Source organism: Ooceraea biroi, chromosome 4, assembly GCF_003672135.1.
Source record: "Ooceraea biroi isolate clonal line C1 chromosome 4, Obir_v5.4, whole genome shotgun sequence".
In the NCBI taxonomy this organism is placed as follows: domain Eukaryota; kingdom Metazoa; phylum Arthropoda; class Insecta; order Hymenoptera; family Formicidae; genus Ooceraea; species Ooceraea biroi.
In genome coordinates, this window is record NC_039509.1 from 8037536 (window position 1) to 8057491 (window position 19956).

Consider the following 19956-nt stretch of genomic DNA (forward strand, 5'->3'; position numbering starts at 1 on the left):
GGACTTTCACAGTTTTCACTGTCTTTCTTTACGATCCCATTTTGAGATTCAAGAGAATTTGGCTTCTTATAATTATTTCTGTAATTCAAGCAATTCTTTTCATTAGCTTTTTTTCCAATTTCATTGTTACCTGTCAGATATTCCAAGTCTGCAACAAACCTTTATAGACTTTTTTGACAACATTGTTCCTTGTTCCTAGTTTATCATAATATTCAAATACTCTCCTTTCTATATCATCCATTTTATATGGTTTGCCATTGCCATTGCTAAGAAAAGTTTCAATAATATCAAAATTAAAAGCATCTAACTTTGCCTCTTTTGTGGCCTCCGTCAGAAAGTTTTATACCAAATACCCATACTAGGATCTTTATTTCTCGTTCTGGTAAACTGTTGTAAAGAAATAATTATCATTATTATTATTATATTGTACAGATAAGAAAAATATTTACAAGGACATCTAAACACTACCTTCAGTCATAGGTGGTTGTATCATGATCTCTCCAATGAAAAAAAGTTCTTTCATATTCGTCTATAAAGTCTGTGAATAGTGATATTTCATATTCTCCAGATTGTTTGAAAATTTCAAGGATGCTATCTTCCAACAAGACGTAATACGTGCTATTTTCTGGCAGTTTGTCAGTTTCAGTTGGTTTTCCATCTTTAAACTGATTTTTGTATATATACTACAAGATGTGGAGTTATTATAGTTTTAGAACCACACTTGTTCGCAAATCGTCGTACATCTGCCAAAATCCATTAGAACGCAAGCAGTATGCAATGTAGTGCCCCGATGTGTAGTCTATTACTCCGATTAACCTTAAAATAGTAATTAATCCAGTTTTTATACATTTAAAAAATATATCTGTATATGTATCTGCAAATAAAAAAGTTTTTGTGCTTACCTGTATTCGATTGTATTTTCGTCGCATTGAAGACCGAGTGTTGTCGGCAATCGATCCAGCATACAGCTCAAACTGTTACTTTGAAGATTAGGGCGTATATCGAGCTCGATGAAAATGTGAATTCCTGGCTCCTTAAACGTATACTTTCCCAAGCATGGATCTTTACAACGTATGTGATAACTTGGCGATCGAAAGAACAAAGATTTCTCCAGAGATCTAAAGCCTTCTTTTCCAATAATTTTATGATTTGGCTCTAATACTACAGTTGGATACGTGCTGCCCTTGCAGCTCGTGCATTTCGTCGTATTTTTTTATACTTGGTTCCGTGGCCAAGGTTTTTCTTACAACATTTGCGATGTTGTCGAGAGCATCAATTCTGTATGATACAACCCCGAGATCTGTTTGCACTTGGGGTTCACAAGCATAATAACTTTGGAGTATTTACAGTCCTCAAAGGGATTAATAAAAAGCAATGTAAACATTCCATCATAGACGTATAAAGATAAAGATGTGCTACATACGGCTGCGCATCTGACTGCGCAGATGACGCCACCGTTTCACGGAGTCGGGAGTGCACATAAGTTTTTTATTTTTTTTTCAAGACAGATAAACCAACAAACGTTTTAATTAGTTTATCTGTGACCAACAAACGATTGCGCATCGATTAAGCCGCAAATGGTAAAAAAATAAGTTTCGTCCGGCTAACTTTCCACACAATTTTCTTTTATTTAAAAAAAAAAGTATTAGCCAACAAACCTTTTAATTAGGCCAACAATTACCAACAAACGATTCGTAAAGTCAAAAATTAAAAAAGTAAAAGTTACCCGGCTAACTTCCCGGAGGTCTTTATTCAATATTCAGTGAGCAATAAAGACAGAATCACTTCAATCACTTCAATGTCCACGTTTGAGGCGTTACAGTTAAAACGCGAGCGTGACCGCTCTCAGGCTTCTCTCTGCTGGGGCACTTGGGTGATGTTTCCAAACACAGCCCAGGAGGTGACAACGACGCGTCATCGCTTAATGAGATGCGACGAATTTAATTTTACACTGCTTTCTGAGAAAGCTATATGAATTGATTATCGAATTACTTTTTATCATGTGCACGCGTTATTGCCACTGATCTATATAAATCACTGATCAATGGCCGGTATTCATAGTCGAATCACAGTATAATGATATACAGTAGGGACAAAGAGCGTCGGCACTTTTGATCTTTTTCAGCCGATCCGCCATGTCTTCGGGCGGCAAGTAGCGTATCAATAATATTAGAAACCACCGCTATCAGCAAATATTTTTAATGTGTTTTCTTAAAACAAATTACATATTTTATAAATACATAAGTAATGCATACCTTTCTTTCTCTTTTGGAAAGCGAAAAAATGATATATTATCATCATTAATCATTGTGAAAACAATTTTGCACCTCACACACTCGATGTATTCTCTTAGACATTGTTTTTAACAAAAGCACAAAACAAACAATACAATACAATATACGAATTTTTATGTTTGGTTATGTTTCTCTATCTATATGTGATCACAGTTACGGAGATAATGTGCGTTCTTTACTTTGAACGGGATTGGAAGCCGCGAACATGGCCGCTTGGGATGCGCAAGCAAATCTGCGCGGCTGACTCGAAAACGGGTGCTTGTCCCTACTGTATATCCTTATACTGTGATCGAATTTTATATTTAAGACCGTCTTAAGTGTATCTTCAGATACTCCATAGCCAATGAAATGACCGCCGTATAGTTAGCAGACAAATATGATAAATCTTTTTTTTTATTGCAATCGTTTGGGAATCGTTTGGGAAAGTTTAGGAAACCACTTTTAGAGTTTGGAAAATAATAGTTTTTTAATAATTAATGAAAATTAGTTGAGCGTATAGTTATCATTCCAAATAGTGTTCTTTTTCGCTTCTTTCAACGCCAAATCATTTGGGAAATACGCCTGTAATGTTTTTAGAGTTTGGGAAATAATAATTGCATCTCCAAATAAAGTTTCATGTCATCAACCAGACTTCAAGCCAAAACGCTAGGGATTTTTTGACCATACCCTATATAATGGAAAATGTTTATAATCTTCGATATATCTCATTGTTTTCTAATGTTTTCTATTGCAATCATTTGGGAATCGTTTGGGCAAGTTTAGGAAGGCACTTCACAGTTTGGGAAGCAATAATTTTTATAATTAACGAAGATTAATGAAGCGTATAGTTAGCAGACATCATGCTAAGGGTCAATTTCTTATTCTTTGATCGCAAGGAAAATAGCAAACTGTGATTGGTCAATTCTACGACTACATTTACGACTACAATTCATTGTAGACGGTCCTTTATGTGCTTTGTGCTTTGACCTTACACCTACGTTGTATCCACTGGACCTCTTGAATCTCTAGTAGGATATTTACAATAATTTTTTCATAAATTTCGTAGAGCTTTCGAGAAAGTTTGAGTTAGTTATATCCACATTGATCTAATAACAAAGAAAATTCTAGAAAGATTAAGTAAAATGCAGACGTTCATAAAATGCAAAACATAATGAAATGAAGAAGGAAACATGACATTTGCATCGTTTATCATGTTTCTATTATAAACAAGAAGTTTGCCCTAAAAGAACCAATCATGTTCGATTGCTACTCTAGCTAAAAAGTATATACATGCAACAAATTTAGTGATATTTATGTCAAAATTACATATCTGACATGAGATACTAAACATTTCAACATTTTTTTGTTAAATTATTATTGTATTATTTCAGTGAACAATATAAGATATTTTTGCATAAGATAAAATAATTTTATTGTAAGTTTATAGTTTTTCCCATCACAAGTTTGTTATATCTTTATTTTTCACATCACAGGCAGTCTGTATACAGAGCATATAGAAGGAAAACGTCTAAGATATATGTTAACTTATAAAAACATTAACAAACAACGCGTATTATATTTTAATTTCCATTATAAACTGAAACTTTGTATCTATGTACTATGTGATGTTCTCGATATTAAGACGTTTCAATTTTGATACATTATTTTTTGAAACAAAAATACCAAATTGAAAATATAATAATATTGATTTTATTATGTTATATATACATTAGATACTATAATAGAATATTGATACAATATCAGTTACCTGCATTTTAATTATCTTAGTTTAAATCAATTTGTTTAATCATCACTGCATATTCTGTACATTAATCTATCTATACATGTATTTTTCTCTTGTAAGGATCCATGGTTTTCTCCTACTTTTGATCCTAAGAGAAGATCAATGAATCTTAATTAATAACAACCATCATATTATTACCAGTAGTCAGATCTGTCACAACATTCCACGTTTTTTCAACGTCTAGTCCAATTAGAAAATGAAAATAAATGTTAAGTCCTAACAAGGTATTAATAGAGCTAGCTATGATTTAAAGAGTTTACCGAGTAAAAGTTTATAATACACACTTTTACACATGCATCATTTAAATCTTTTAGAAATTTTTATATCTCGAATTTAGCATTAGATTGACCACAATGTGTACAAGAAGACTATGCCGACGACAGTGAGATCCACACATAGGTATATGCAGCAATCAGAAGATATCAGGATTTTTCATGCTGCCAAGGTGAGGAAGTAGTAATGCACATTATGAATATTATTTTTAATTGCTATTGCTGTTATTGCAAAATCAAAAATTCTGAGGAATACTATATGCTGAATTGCTAGTTTTATTTTCTAAAGGTTTTCATAATATCAGAAAAGTATGTCGAATCACTATTTTTTCTCGCCCATCATATCTCTTTGTTTATTATAATATCACAACTTCCGGCTTTCGATATAAGTGTAAGATCTGGAAAGATACTCGAGACTGACAGGTCGTATAGAGGATCGGAATGAAAACAAGTTGATCACAACAGTAGGAGTATTGGCCGTACAGCCTAAGACCTAGGCGTGTGAACCAGGGATCCCGGAGAGTTCGAGTTCAAATCTAAGGCAGTCTCCTAGTTATTTTTCGCCTCTTACATAAGTTTAAAATTTCTGACATATACATAACTTATTCAGGATTCTAATCAAATATATTAACATCACGTGTGCCTAAAATTCTGCATAGAGTATTTTATCACTATAAGTATTTGTATGACGACGAAAAAATGTTAAAAAGTGAAAAATTCTTCGTGCTTGAAATGTACGTTAAAGTAGAACTTGTTAAGAGTAATACAAGAAAACAAAGAAAATCTCTCTTTCTTCTGGATGAAAATCCATAGGATTCACGTTGTATTAAATATGTTTAGTAAAAACATCTGACGCACTGTACATTCAATATTATGCTTACAAATACGGTCATTTCCGCCGTCTTCACAAGTATGTTTTAATCATCATTTTCATTGAAAATCTTTACATACACATATTGCTATTGACTACCATGTTTCCACACATGCACAATTTATCGATCGGCATATTTTATCTTCCTTTTTATCTGTTGTACTTTAAATGACGCAATGACGATGAAATGTTATAAAAGTTTCCAACCCTAATTGTCATGTACATAAGAAAAAGTAAATTCGCCTTCTTTCTTGAAATATTCTTCTTTGAATAATATGTACAATGGAATTCTTGTATATAATGTAAGAAAATAACACCACGCTCGGTCGATCCTGATTGAAGACAATCATCAATGATCGCCTTTGGGGGGATAAGTTCTTCGTTCACGTGTGTGGATCATAAAAAGTCTTTATATATCTTAAGAAATACCCATGGTGGGACTCTCAGCATCCTTTGGCATGTATTGATTACAATAAATAAATAACGAACTGTTTGATGAATCGAGTGACACATCATTTCCATGAGGTAAACTGACGAAACAGCTCAGGCTCCTTCACCGTAATCGCGGTCACCTACATTAATACGATCGGGTGCCGCGGTTACACTGAAGCCAAGAATTCTGTTATCTACTTTGAATATCTATCCCTTCTTTGGTTTCTTGGATTTTCCCTGAATAAGAAAAGAGATACTTAATATTTAACATTGTGTACACATCTGCCACAGACTACGTTTACACGGCCAAATTTACGTCGAAATTACAAGATTGATGTTATAACAACTAACGTTAAATGCCGTGTAAACAGTACTTTACGCAGGAGTTATTATACCGGTGTAATAACTCCGGCGTAAAACATTGTTTATATGGCATTTAACGTTACTTGTTATAACATCAATGTTATAACTTCAGCGTAAATCTGGCCGTGTAAACGTAGTCACTGTGTGACATTATGATTCTATTCTTACTTAATACTTAAAAAATATTAATATTAATGTCTAATTTACTTTCTACTTTGCGAATATACCTTTACTTCCTGAAATTGTGCAGGTGCATTTGGATTAACTGCCAGCGCTGGCTTACACAGATCATCCGCTTGTGCCTGAGAACGTTGCGCTGATCGCCACTTGCTTCGTTTCTCCAGGAATTGCTTATCAAATTCCGTGCTCTGCTTAGTGTCACCAAGATACAGGCGAACGTAATTTTTAACCTCATGTGCCGATTCAACGTCCCGCACAAATCCAAGAAATGTAGGGACTGCGAATGCATATGTACGTGTACAAAAATTCAAAAATACATAAGAGAATTGTAGTTGTAGCACAAGACTTACTATCCACAGACGTCTGTATGCTACTCAACGCTTTATTGCACCATTGTGTAAACTCGTCGGTCCTTGACTGTCATCGAAGATTATAAACATAGGCTAGGGTCAAAAAATCCCTAAATTTTTGGCTTCACGTCTGGTTGATGACATGAAACTTTATTTTGAGATGCAATTATTATTTCCCAAACTCTAAAAGTGGTTTCCTAAACTTTCCCAAACGATTCCCAAATTATTGAAATGGAAAACAATGAAAAATATCAAAGATTATAAACGTTTTTCCATTATATAGCCTATAGTCAAAAAGTCCCTAGATTCTGACTGCAGGTCTGGTTGATGACTTTAAACTGTATTTTGAGGGGAAATCATTATTTCCCAAACTCTGAAAACATTATAGGCGTATTTCCCAAATGATTTGGTGTTGAAATAAGCGAAAAAGAAAATTATTTGGAATGATGTCTGCTAACTATACGCTCAACTAATTTTCATTAATTATTAAAAAACTATTATTTCCTAAACTCTAAAAGTGGTTTTCTAAACTTTCCCAAACGATTCCCAAACGATTGCAATTAAAAAAAAAAAGATTTATCATATTTGTCTGCTAACTATACGGCGGTCATTTTTGGCTATGGAGTATCTATACAAATACACTTAAGACGGTCTTAAATATAAGATTCGACTATGAATACCGGCCTATATAAATGGATTGCAGACAGCCTTTATTTGCAGGCCACCGGAGTGTACTCAAATGAAGGTCGACCATCCTGTTAGTTACAGGTCCGCGCATGCGCGTCGGTTACCACTATTAATACGTCTATGGATACAAGTATGATCCTGTATCGATATTATTGTACGGTTTACGTAGTTTTAAAAGTTTTCTATCTGTTTCACAATGGTGCGATGTTGTTTTTGTAATAGTATTTTAACAAAAGGATGTAGACGGACATTTCACAGGTAAGTATAGTAAAATTACATATAAAAGGAAATAAAAAGTAAGAAGTGCAGGTTATGTTTACAGGATAAATAATTATGATTAACTATATTGTTTCGTTCAGTGTATTTAATAAATAAATAAAATTAAGTATTTTTTATTTTCTTTTTGTGAAGGTTTCCTTTATCAGATAAATTTATGTTAGAGCAGTGGCTCAAGCAAATACCAATGAAACATTGGACACCAAATAAGGATAGCCTCCTATGTTCAGATCATTTTACAGAAAATTGTTTTGACAAATCTGCATTTCAAGTACGCTTAAAATCTGATAGTGTCCCAACACGTCTTGGAGATCCACAAACAGCTTGTATAATCTGTAAGCGGAAACGTTCACATGAATCGATGCACTCATTTTTCAAGTATGGTTTTTAAATATTGTTATATTTTATTTGTAAAACTTTCTATAATTCTAATTCTTATTTGATGTAGGTTTCCTTTAGATAAACCTGTACTTCTCAATAGATGGCTGGAAAATTGAATTTGTTAAATTGGACACCTACTCAGTTAAGCTGCTTGTGTTCAAGCCATTTTGAAGTATCCTGTCTAAGGAAAGTAAAAAATAAATACTGGTTTTTAAAGGAAAATAGTATCCCAACGATATTAAATCCCAGTGATTGTGATCCACTGTATCAAAATATTGGTAAGTTAAACTTTATAATGTTTAAAATTACTTTAAATACTACATTTTATAATTACAACTTGAAAAATTTGGAAACTCTTGGGTAGAATATGTATGATAATTTACATCGCATATTTTAAGTTTTATAATAAAAATATTATTTTTTGATTTCGCAAATGCAATAAAACGTAAAGAATTCCTATATTTTTATTTTGCAGAATTCGAAAAATCTATGGAAAATACTCTGCATTTAAATGAAAACAAGTCCACATCAAATTTTGTAACAAATAATATTTCGCATAATGTACCGTTAATAAATGTAGTTATTACTGAAGATGCAAAGAAGGAAAATCTTCAGAGTTACGAAGAAGGAGCAGTGGAGCAATGTAACAATTCTGGTAAGCTGTGTAATAACAAACACATAATTACAATAATAACAAAAAGAAGAATACATATAAAATTAGTAAGCACTTAATTATTTTGCTAATGATGCAGATCCATTTCCAATATCTATGCAGTTCGATCTATCATCTCCAGTTTCCAAATTACGACGAACCGTACACCACGATCACAAATATCAGAGCTCTCCTACAATAATACGTCGTCGACTATTCGATTGTGAACAACGTTTAAAAGAAAAAGAAAAAAAGATCAAGTTACAGAAACGAAAAATCAATCGACTACAAAAAAAAGTATAATCTTTTCGAGAAATGATAGACGAGCTTCGTAGTGCTCGTAAAGTTTCTGAAAATTGTTTACATTGTTTAGAATCAATAGTCGATCCAGGTGTTAAAGAATTTTTACAACGTGTTATTGAGAATGGTGAGTCAAACTCTGTCTCAAGAAGGCAGTACCCACCTGCTCTGCGTAGTTTCGCACTAACGCTATTCTTCTATTCACCAAAAGCTTACAATTATGTACGTGACAAAATGTATATACAGGGTGTCCCATTTTAAATGCCGCAGGCAAAAATCTCAAAAAATATGGGACATACGGAAAAATGTTTCGAACAAAAGTTGCATGGTTTGAAGGGGGCCACATGATGAAAATATGTACTTGACCTTGAGTGACCTTTTCAAGGCCAGGTCAATGTGATGGATGTTTTCTTAAATGGGACCCCCCCTTTTTATTGTATATTCTTGTAGCTTAGTTTGAGAACTTTCCAAAACACTACCTACTTTTGTTTTTTGCCCAAGCAGTTCCCAAGATATGAAGCGTCAAAGTTGACATACCGCCGGTATTCGCATTACCCGATGTACACCGCGGGGAGGTTGCTCGGTCGGATTTGTACATCATAGTGGCTCTAAAAAGGGCCGAGTTAAATATAAAATATATAATGAGTAAAATATATAATGCAACTTATATATGTATAATTACTTTTTGTCAGGTCACTGTGATCCATCACCCTCTGAGGAATGCACGATTCGTGTTGCACAAGGCAATGAAATTACCTTATACCATTAAATCAATCAATATTTTTGTATTATATTTTTGCATTTGTATAGATACATTCGTTTGTAACTATGGCTATACTTAATTTAATTAAGGCCCGATTGTACAAAAGGGTTTTAATATCTCTACATTACTTTTTTAATATCATAAAGATTATTACTAAACTTTTCAATTGTATTTCAAACGTTTTTTTGGTAATACAATAAATCTTTATGATATTAATAAAGTAATGTGGTAATATGAAAAACCTTTTATACTATTTTTACAATATTATACTTTTTTAAAAATATTATATTATTTGTTGCGATATTTCAATATGTATTTGTGGAAAATAATATTGAATATTTACATTTTTACTAAAATTCAAACATGTTTTCATCTTTTAATATCCTGCGTCCAGTTACACGGCAAATTGTCATTCATTATTCATTATATTACATCATTAATATACATCAGTGAACCGACCATGATCTGTATATATCATAGACATAGTAAGAATAGACCGAGCGTGTTTTCAACTTGGCAGTGAATCACAGGTAGAAAAAGAGAGAAAGCAGGCGAAGGATTGCTCTCTCTCTCTCTCTCTAAGGAAAGAAGAGTGGGGGTAAGAGCGGAGAGTGGGGAAGACGCGACAGAGAGAGAAAGAGATCCTCCACCTACTTTCCGTCCTTTTCTAGCTGTGCTTCACGTTTTGCGCTTCACACTCGGTCTATTCTTACTATGTCTATGGTATATATGTATACATATATATATATAAACCGACGCGCATGCGCAGACCTGTACATAACAAGATGGCCGACCTTCTATTGGGGACGTTGTTATTCAGCCTGTCTGCAATCCATTTATATAGATCAGTGGTTATTGCACTCCCTGTATAAGAGGCGTGATGTTTTTTTCTGATCGATGATTACGAATCTGAAATCAAATTAAAAAAATTCAATATGGCGGAACCAATATGACCGCCGTTTTTTTACTTTTAGAGCCCGTTTTTTTTTTCAAAAACGTGACGTGATCACTGAAATGTAAAGCCTATTACACAATGCAAAGGAACAGGCAACAGGAACAGGGAATAACCAATCGCGTTACACGATTTGAGTACGGATGACCAAATCGAGCAACGCGATTGGCTATTCCCTGTTCCTTTGCATTGTGTAATAGGCTTAAACCTCGCTTTCCCAGTGTTCCTACCACTTTAGGGAGGGAGGATACGTCAAGAGCAATATAGGAGTATTGCATATACGATCTAATGTAAAATGCAGGAATATTACATCCTGTGTGTTGAGTAGGTGCTTGGTCGAGTTTTCTGAGCGCATTTTACGTGATTATGTAAATCCATTTGGACAAGTCTTAAATCGGGAGACGATTACGTGAGTTTGTTTGCAATTTCCTGGCTGTCAAGTTTGCCATGACAGAAGAAACGTCAAGCTCACAATTCGGATTGTAAACAGACGGGCTGGCGCGCCCCGAATCGTTACCGCACATTTGATCTTACGCAAATTTTGTCACTTTTGTTCATCGTTTATGTACACACAGATTATCAAAATGCCCGTTCAAAAGGATTCTAACATCGTGAAGATCGCTGTTCAGATGACCGATCAAGTGCCGCAGCTCATCGAATTCAATCAGAAGCAGCCCCTGGCTGGAATCATACAAGTAAACAAAATTTTATTAAATGTGTCTTTATTTTTCATTTAATTTAATTTAATTTTATTTTATTCATATTTTATTTTATTTTATTTATTTATTTTTTATTTATTTTTAACAAAATTTTATTACAGTATTTTTTCATGTTAGAGAAATCAAGGGTGGTGTTTGTAATAATATTAACAATAATATTAATAATAAAGTCTCTTTTCTTCCTTAATTTTAGGAATTGTGCAACGGATGGGGTTTATCTGATGCGGAGTCGTATTCTTTACAATTTTCGGAAAGCAACAATCAGAATTATATCACAGAGAAGAATAGGAACGAGGTGAAAAATGGCAGTATTCTCAGATTAGAATTTTCACCATCGAAAACAGCGAGTGACATTCTGGCTAAGCTCAATAATGGATCGATGGAGAAGAAAGTAGCAGCATTGCAGAAACTGATAACGCTTAGCGCTGACATGACTTTTGCATTAGAATTTATAAACAAGAAAGGATTAGCATTAATCATCTCGCAGGTGAGCAAGTTTTCAAACGTGTGATGTATGATTCAGCATCAGTAACTCTTATTTCTTTGATGTCGCAAAATGATATAATAGAAATATCAATCAATCATTCCTATTGGTTCTCCTTAGAGTTACATTGCACTTCCGTTTCGCTCTCTTACATGTTCTCTTAATTCTAGCCTTACATCAGCTTAAACTTAATTAAACTTAAATTTTACATAATAGAAATAACTATTTAAATTGTTAGGTTGAAGATGGAAAGTACAAGGGAAATGCACTAGCTTATTCCCTCCAGTCATTTGTTGAGTTGATGGATCATGGAATCGTATCGTGGGACATACTGGAATCGCCTTTCATCAATAAAGTAGCTAGCTATGTAAATAATCAGTCGGTAACTCAGGATACCAGTATAGTGGAAGCGTCCTTGAGCATCTTGGAGAACATAGTCTTGAATTCGACGGGCAAATATGGTCAAGTGGAGAAGGAAGTCACTTTTCCTAATCTCGTGATGCATCTGCAATGTATGAATCCACAGATTCAACAGAACGCGATAGCCTTAATAAACGCGTTGTTTCTGAAGGCCGATTTACATAAGAGACGTGCAGTTTCTGCCACGCTACAATCCAAGCAAGTCAGAAATGTATTTTTGACAAACATCATACAGTCTACTGGACAGGTACGATGGTATATCAATATATTACAATAGTGAAGATGTTTTTGATCTTGCAATTTTCGCTTTTATTAATACGCTTACAGTTGTTTGTGATAAAATTATTCAATACGCACACGTCTTTATTCCACATAAAATTTCGATTTTCATAGGTCGGAGCAGAGATGGCGCATCAACTCTATGTATTACAAACGCTAGCACTGAGTCTGTTGGAGCAACGAATGATGACGAAAATGGATCCGCAGGATCAAGATGCGCACGACAAGATCAAGGAGCTTCGAAAAATCGCCTTCGACACGGAGGGCACGGCTGGCGGTGACATAACTGCGCGCAAGCAAGGACTCTTCGCTAAAGATTATAAAAAATTGGGCTTCAAGTACGATATCAATCCTGCCCTCGATTTTACCGAAACTCCGCCGGGTATGCTTGCGTTGGACTGTATGGTATATTTTGCGCGCAATCATACAGAAGCCTATACGAAAGTCGTTCTCGAAAATTCGTGCAGAGCAGACGAGCACGAATGCCCTTTTGGTAGAACGAGTGTAGAACTTGTTAAACTACTTTGCGAGGTAAATTTTCGAGGAATTTAAACTATAAGCTATTTAAAAGAGTATGATGTATAAAACGGATGAATGTTGTTTTAATTAGGTGTTACGTATCGGTGAAACGCCTAGCGAGCAAGGTCAATCTTATCACCCAATGTTCTTTACGCATGATCATCCCTTTGAAGAATTTTACTGCGTCTGCATAGTGCTGCTGAATAAGACGTGGAAGGAGATGAGAGCGACTACGGAGGATTTCGTTAAGGTCTTCTCGGTCGTGCGTGAGCAAATCACCAGGGCTCTTCACTGCAAACCCACAGGATTGGACAAGTTCAAAAACAAATTGCAACAGTTGACTTATTCAACGATAACGAATCTTTGGCAGCAGGAGAGAACCAGTAGAGAAGAATGGGAAAGCCACGCGAGGCCAATTGTCGAACTTCGAGAACAGATCACTCCTGAGATAATAGAACTGATCCAGCAACAGCGATTGGGATTTCTAGTTCAAGGCACCAGATTCATGAAATACAGTGCCAGAGGACAAGTAAATAATGTCTTCATCAAATATACTGATGTTATACGTTACATAGTCATGTAAATGAGTTGTCAAATTTCTAACGGCTGTCAATATTTTCAGAGAATCAAAGATAAATTTTGGTACGTCCGTTTGTCGCCAAATCACAAAGTTTTCCATTACGGGGACTGCGACGAAAAGTCAGTGCCAACGATAGACGAACTTCCTACGAAGCTGGCGGTGGTCGAGATTCGAGGCTTGTTAACTGGCAGAGACTGTCCGCATATGAAGGACTTGCAGAGACGGAAGACCACGCACCAGTTGGCGTTCTCTTTGGCTCTGGACTCGGTTGAAGTATCTAGTCTTGATTTTGTCGCTCCTGACGAACAAGTTTTTGATTATTGGACCGACGGCATCAATGCTTTACTTGGTACATCGCAAATTTCACATTTATTTCTAATAGGAGTAAATACAGGGTGTCTAGCGTAAAGTGTCCAATTACTACTTCTACAGGTAGATCTCGTTAAGCTGAACTAAAAAGTCTTATATCATTTTGCAATTAACCACGTAAAATTTTGAGATATTAATAAAAGAAGATTAGCGAATCAATACGCGCGATGCGGTGGCACGAGTCTTGTAGGCGCGACTTTTAGACGCGTTGCTAGGGACGCGTAGCGTAATAGACACTCGTGACGGTATTGATAGATAATAAGACGGAGTCTGATTGCGAATGGAACAGCATGTTTACAGCGTAGAGGGGATGTGTTGACATCGCACGTTAAACGTGAGATACCCTGTATATAATGTATGACATATAATGTATGAGAGGTTTCATTGTATCTTTTTTTTTTATCTTTGCAGGAAACAGAATGACTAGTAAAGAGGCTGAAAACGATTTGGAAACTTTATTATCCATGGACATTAAATTAAGACTTCTCGATGCCGAAGGAATCGATATTCCGCAAGATCCACCTACGATTCCCGAACTACCGCCGAATTACGACTTTTGCTATGAATTGAAGTAAATATTGTAAATTTATTGACCCTTATATAACATACACTACGTTTCAGTACATCTATTTTGTAGGCATGTTAGTTGATATTAGCATTTCCGCTGTCTTTTTAATATTTTTTTTTTCGACCTATATAATTACTATAAAACCGGACCTCTGCTTGTAATCCATTTATTTCACATTTGTAAGAACGACAGTGAGTATCTTACCAAAGAAATAATTTAGAACTTTTATATATACGGATTTTATGCAGATATTTAAACATATTTCATTTGTATCCATACAAAAATCTGACGTAATGTAAGCTTGACGATCTTTTTACAATAATTTTATTAGATTTGGAGAGGTCTGACAACACAATCAGTTTTGTTGACATTATTTATACAAGATTTTTATCTATTTAATTGTCAATATTTTTATTAATGCACGTAATTAATACAGTATGATATAATTCATAAATTGTGAGACTCGAGTTTACAATTTTATAAAAACTTTAACTTATAAAACTATACACTTTTGCAAGCTCTTGTGCTCTAGCAGCATAATTTACACGTCATAAACTATTGTATAAGAGAATTTTTTGTAAGAGTGGTAACAGTATAATATATTGAATATGCAAATATACATATACATTGAAAAAAATAGTATATCTTTTATGTTCAGTGCACTTAGTAGATGTGCTTAACGCTTCTCTGTGTAGGAGAGTGCGTAAAAGAGGTCACACGACGACTCGTCGTATAGCTATATAATATCCTCCGAAAGAATATAATAATGTTGAGGATCGTTCATCTGATGATCCGATTGACAAAAGAAAAATTCGATGAAATTAAGCACGGGTCCCCGGCTGAAAGGGTTTAAGTATTTGCCCTTCTTGTCCCTCAAATACGAGTATCTTTTATAATTGAACATCTCATTAGTAGTTAAATTCATGCAGGCGTGTAGAACCTATTAGAAAACACATAATGAAAGATTTGTATATTAAGTACATAGTAGCAATGCGAGTGGGGTGCGTTTACCGAGGTGCACGTGAGAATCCAGCCGAGTCCGCAAAAGATGAGAGCTTCTAACACGCCGAAAACGTATAACAATTGAATCCCCTCAATTGCGATGCAGTAGCATGCGAAGTATAAGGTAAACGAACAGTTTATTGCTACGCACATCACGAACAGGAAGAACCACATTCTGAAAACGAAGTATGTGCAGCATTAGAAAAATTTAGTAATTCCGATGTAGCGTTACCTTATATATTAGTATCGATACCTGTTTCTTAGACCGACGCAATTGTATATAAAAGGACAATGATGATCGAAATATGTGACGCATCTGTTACAAATTCTACAATGTTTCGCTCGAAGAGGTCTGAAACACCTGCAACTGTGACACAATCGGGATAGTAGAACATTTCGTTTTTTCCATTTGTCGAAGTACGGAATCTGAAACGCAATGCAAAGCATAATGAAATCGTGCAATGATACCGTCCGTCACAATTATACAGAATTGGGTAGTAACTAGTTAAATAGTTAAAAGTTAAGTTAAAAAGTTATTAACTTTTAACTTAACTTAGTTATTTTTAAATGCATTAACATTAACTTATTAACTTTTTTTATACGAGTTAAAATAATTCATCAATATTAAAGTCGTGTGAAAATGGTTGGTCGTGAAAACAATACATGTTAATTAACTTTTAACTTTAATAAGTTAATTTAAGTTTTTGATTTAACTTTAATTAAGTTAATTTTTGTTTAAAGTTAATTTCTCGGTCATTAACTTTAAACTTAACTTAGTTAAAGAAACAAAATGAAGTAACCCAACTGCAATTATATCTCATATAATACCTGTTTAATCGCTCTGTAGTAAGTATCGCTGTTCTGCGGTACGTAACCAGGATCTCTTCTGTTAGCCACAATCCATGAAATCCACATGAGGATGTTCCAATAAATGAAAAAGTAGTGACTGAGACGCAGAAGGTTCCATGTTAACGGAATGCACTTCAACAAGTACATTGGATATCCCCATAATAGGACAGATATCATAAACAGCAACAAAGGTCCCTTGCTATTGCCCGCTCCGCCAAACAGTAACGCCCTTAAAATGAATATGCATGTGTGTTTTACGATTTATTGTATAATTTTACTTCCTAATATATCTCAATATATTAAGCAACTGTTTTCAACTTAAAAACTTACTAAATAAAAATTGAACTAAAAGAAAATAATAAAAAAAAGAAACATTAAAAACAAACGAAAGGAAATCAAAATAATTGATTGTATTAATATTTAATTCTATAAGTTATTAGTATTTAATTCAAGAAGTTATTAGATGTTTGCAGAAGTTCATACAATATCCATCTTCCTTCCTTCTGGATATTTCCCATTACTTTCAACTGGCGGGTGCTGTTAATTCGTTAAAATCAAAGCTGCCCTGCAAGCTCTTTTAATATTTGAGACAATTTTTCGTTGAGCAATGCTTCCAATTCGTCGTAGTCTTTGCAAACGTACTTTTGCAAACACTTAATAATATAGCAGTGCATACAGTATTCGTTAAAATATAAGGCAGCCAAAACACAAAAAAAACCAAATACAAAAATTTTCTTGATCGATCAACAATGTATCAATCTCTTAATTCTTCTTTTAGGAAAGGTATTATCACATGATCATGAACCATAGCTCATTGATGGGCGGTATCCATCTGGCACGCCGCTTCTGTTCCGCTTGCAAAATACGTATGATCTCCAAATGATGATGGCTCTTGGCCAGTTGTAATGGTGTTTTGCCGTTTTTGTCGCGCGGTTCGAGTTCAATTTTGCTCTTCTCACAAAGAATTCGCACGCAGCTGACGTTACCGGATAGACAGGCTAAGTGCAACGGAGTCGAACCAAAATAATCGGGCTTCTGCAGATCTACTCCACTGTACATCAGTAGTTTGATCAACTCAGCGTGGCCCTTATACGCAGCCCAGTGTAACGCAGTATCGCCGTTTATATCTGTCAGGTGTCCTTGCGCGCCAGATCCTAATAGGAAAGCGGCCGTTGCAAACTTGCCGAACATGCAAGCGGTCATCAGAGGTGTCAAGCCTTTAAAGTCAGCTGTGTTGACTGCAACTCCCGCCTGAGAAACAGATAGACATGATAAGTACAAAAGATTTTTCACTTATCATTTTCATTGTCATTTTTTGCATTTCACTTATCATTTTTTGCATTTTTCTGTACCTACCTTCAATAATAATTGTACAATTACGCTGTGCCCTTTCCGACAAGCCCAATGTATTGGTCTGGGTCCTTGCGTGCCAAGACATGGTAAATCGACAGGCCCATTTCGTTCTATTAAATACCGCATGACCTGTTGGAAGAGATGTTTTTAACTTTGCACTTTGATAGTTTCAAGAAATAAAGAGAAATAATATTCAAATCTAACTTCAATATTGCCATCCAAAGCAGCCCAATGCGCAGGTGTATATCCCCATTCATCTCTTGCGATGAGTATGTTTAATCCGTTCTTTTCGACCAATTCTTCGATTGCCTCAATTTCACTGCAAAACAGATGATTTCATTAGATTGCTATCTCAGATAGTACAAAACGTCTCCAAGATCATTCACAATATGTCCAGGATGCCCTGGGATATTTGGTGGACTATTTTTTGTTGTGTCATGAAAAATACTTTTTATCAATATACATGACTATTTTCATATTAGGCATTTTATTTAATTGAAAAATGTTATTGTAATAAAACAAATATCCTATAAATATCTACTGAACATTTGCTGGATGTAAATTCGATATGTGTTACATTTATGTTCAATATAATTATTTTGTAAGTTTACTGTTTTTCGGGACATTCAGAGGAGATCCTCTGAAGGACTAAAATATCCTCAAGATACATGTATATCCTGGATGTGCCTTGGATACTCTTGTGTTCTCTGTGATATATACTTTTCTCGAATTTTTAAGTTACTCCTTTTGCCTTTTATACGTATGAATTTATTTGTCTTAATGGAAGTTTATAGAGATTTCTTTCTTCAAAATAAAGCATTATCTAACCCAGCCCTGAGCAGTTCAAAGATTCGTTTGGTTTCATCGGTGGGACTCTGACCAGTACTGGTTTCGTCAGCATAGATATTGTCATCGGGACGATGCCTGTGTTGCGTATCTTTCCTCGAACCATGATTCTGATGACCTGATATAGGATTGTTCGGTAGATGCCCGACCATGTCGGGATCGGGACTTAACTCCCATACGGATCGTGCCGCACCGGGCCCTGCTACGGGGTTCACGGGATACACCTATGGCAAGATGTGTGCAAATCATGTAATATATTCTATGGAAAATAAATAAATAAAGATTGTCATAAGCTGGACAATATTGTTTTCTAACAATTAAAGCTATTTACTTTTATTTAGTTTTTTAATTATATATATATAATAAAAAAAGAATATGACAAAAATTTATAAATCATTATTTTTAATATTTAGTTTCATTTTCGCCCTATTTGAAACAATCGTAGTAAAGAATTTTGACGGAAATTATTATTTAATAATTTGAGAAAGAATAAAAGAGAAAGACATAGGCCTACATCTTTGTTTCTGTTTTATATTTTACCTTACACAGCGTCGCGAGTTCTGTATTTGTACGCTCGTGTTCGGAAGGCGTTCTGAAAGATGCACTTTGCGTTGGAATCACTCCACCCTCCGGGACGGTTAGTCACAAGGAAATATTTGGTCCAACCATGATTATCAAATCTCACCTGACAACGCAATTTATCCTCCAGCCCTAAACCTTCTATGGAAAAAATTCCTATGTAAGAAATAACAAAACAGTTCGAAAAGTTACAGCTTTCTTTACAACGAGTGAGGTCCACGTTTTTTAGAACACCATTAACAATCACTATGCGACGTTTTACGCATTCGAATCAATAACGTGGCGATAAGAACGCCTGCGCGTGAACGAGGGAACGCACGAGAAATTGGGACGCTTGCACACTTTCATAGTATAGATATTTGGATATTTCAACCCTTTTGTGGCACCATTTTCTAATATTATTGCATTTATGGGACATTTTTGCATATACGAATACTAAAACAAAATATAGCTGTTATTCCTTAGATATAATGGAGATAATACATATACAATAACTAAAGTTCTCTTTCACATGCTAATCCTCCTATTCTAAAAAAGGCGTGTTAACTTCGTGAAGTTCTTTTTTATCAAATATTGAGACCTTTTCCGCTGATTGGTTCTCTCGCTTGGCTCGAACTTCGTGTGACTTGAACTTCGTGTTGCGAATGTCAGAATGTCATAGTGGCTGTCACTGCTGTCAGTGCGGTTATATTGACAATTTTATTTATTATTTCTTAGGAACGTGAAAACAGCAGCTGTCAATTCTGTCAAATTTGTATTGATGAAACACGATGAAATAAATAATACCTTTAACGCCTTTTTTAGAATAGGATTTGTGTTATTTATTATTATAT

The 19956-nt window shown here is 34.8% G+C and overlaps 2 protein-coding genes, 2 long non-coding RNA genes and 1 other non-coding gene across 8 annotated transcripts; 3 read left to right on the top strand and 2 right to left on the bottom strand.

The window, feature by feature from the left end:
• Positions 1 to 2844: 2844 nt before the first annotated feature.
• LOC113561795 lies at positions 2845 to 4580 on the top strand. The gene is made up of 2 exons (XR_003406444.1): positions 2845 to 3555; positions 3665 to 4580. It is a non-coding gene; the product is annotated as an uncharacterized LOC113561795 (long non-coding RNA).
• A 554-nt stretch (positions 4581 to 5134) lies between these two features.
• On the bottom strand, positions 5135 to 6661 carry LOC105278906. The gene is made up of 3 exons (XR_003406443.1): positions 6546 to 6661; positions 6243 to 6472; positions 5135 to 5889 (listed from the first exon to the last, which is right to left on the bottom strand). It is a non-coding gene; the product is annotated as an uncharacterized LOC105278906 (long non-coding RNA).
• Positions 6662 to 7307: 646 nt separating this feature from the next.
• LOC105287372 lies at positions 7308 to 9966 on the top strand. Its single transcript, XR_003406442.1, has 5 exons — positions 7308 to 7490; positions 7644 to 7886; positions 7957 to 8167; positions 8365 to 8544; positions 8642 to 9966. It is a non-coding gene; the product is annotated as a THAP domain-containing protein 1 (transcript).
• An 814-nt stretch (positions 9967 to 10780) lies between these two features.
• LOC105286817 (engulfment and cell motility protein 1) lies at positions 10781 to 15122 on the top strand. Its single transcript, XM_011352043.3, has 7 exons — positions 10781 to 11251; positions 11469 to 11762; positions 11998 to 12426; positions 12573 to 12989; positions 13069 to 13506; positions 13600 to 13906; positions 14338 to 15122. The coding sequence occupies exons 1-7, from the start codon at positions 11120 to 11122 to the stop codon at positions 14499 to 14501; spliced, it is 2181 nt and encodes a 726-aa protein (XP_011350345.1). The 5' UTR covers positions 10781 to 11119; the 3' UTR covers positions 14502 to 15122.
• LOC105286818 (probable protein S-acyltransferase 23) lies at positions 14886 to 19399 on the bottom strand. 4 transcript variants are annotated; one of them, XM_011352045.3, is made up of 10 exons: positions 19230 to 19399; positions 19085 to 19136; positions 18527 to 18768; positions 17903 to 18017; positions 17702 to 17827; positions 17151 to 17596; positions 16325 to 16574; positions 15750 to 15922; positions 15506 to 15671; positions 14886 to 15434 (listed from the first exon to the last, which is right to left on the bottom strand). In XM_011352045.3, the coding sequence occupies exons 3-10, from the start codon at positions 18694 to 18696 to the stop codon at positions 15231 to 15233; spliced, it is 1650 nt and encodes a 549-aa protein (XP_011350347.1). In that variant the 5' UTR covers positions 18697 to 18768; positions 19085 to 19136; positions 19230 to 19399; the 3' UTR covers positions 14886 to 15230. The 4 variants fall into 4 exon arrangements, with proteins under 4 accessions (XP_011350347.1, XP_011350346.1, XP_011350349.1 ...); XM_011352044.3 differs by having other exon boundaries at positions 19085 to 19399; XM_011352047.2 differs by lacking the exons at positions 19085 to 19136; positions 19230 to 19399 and having other exon boundaries at positions 18579 to 18715.
• Positions 19400 to 19956: the final 557 nt, after the last annotated feature.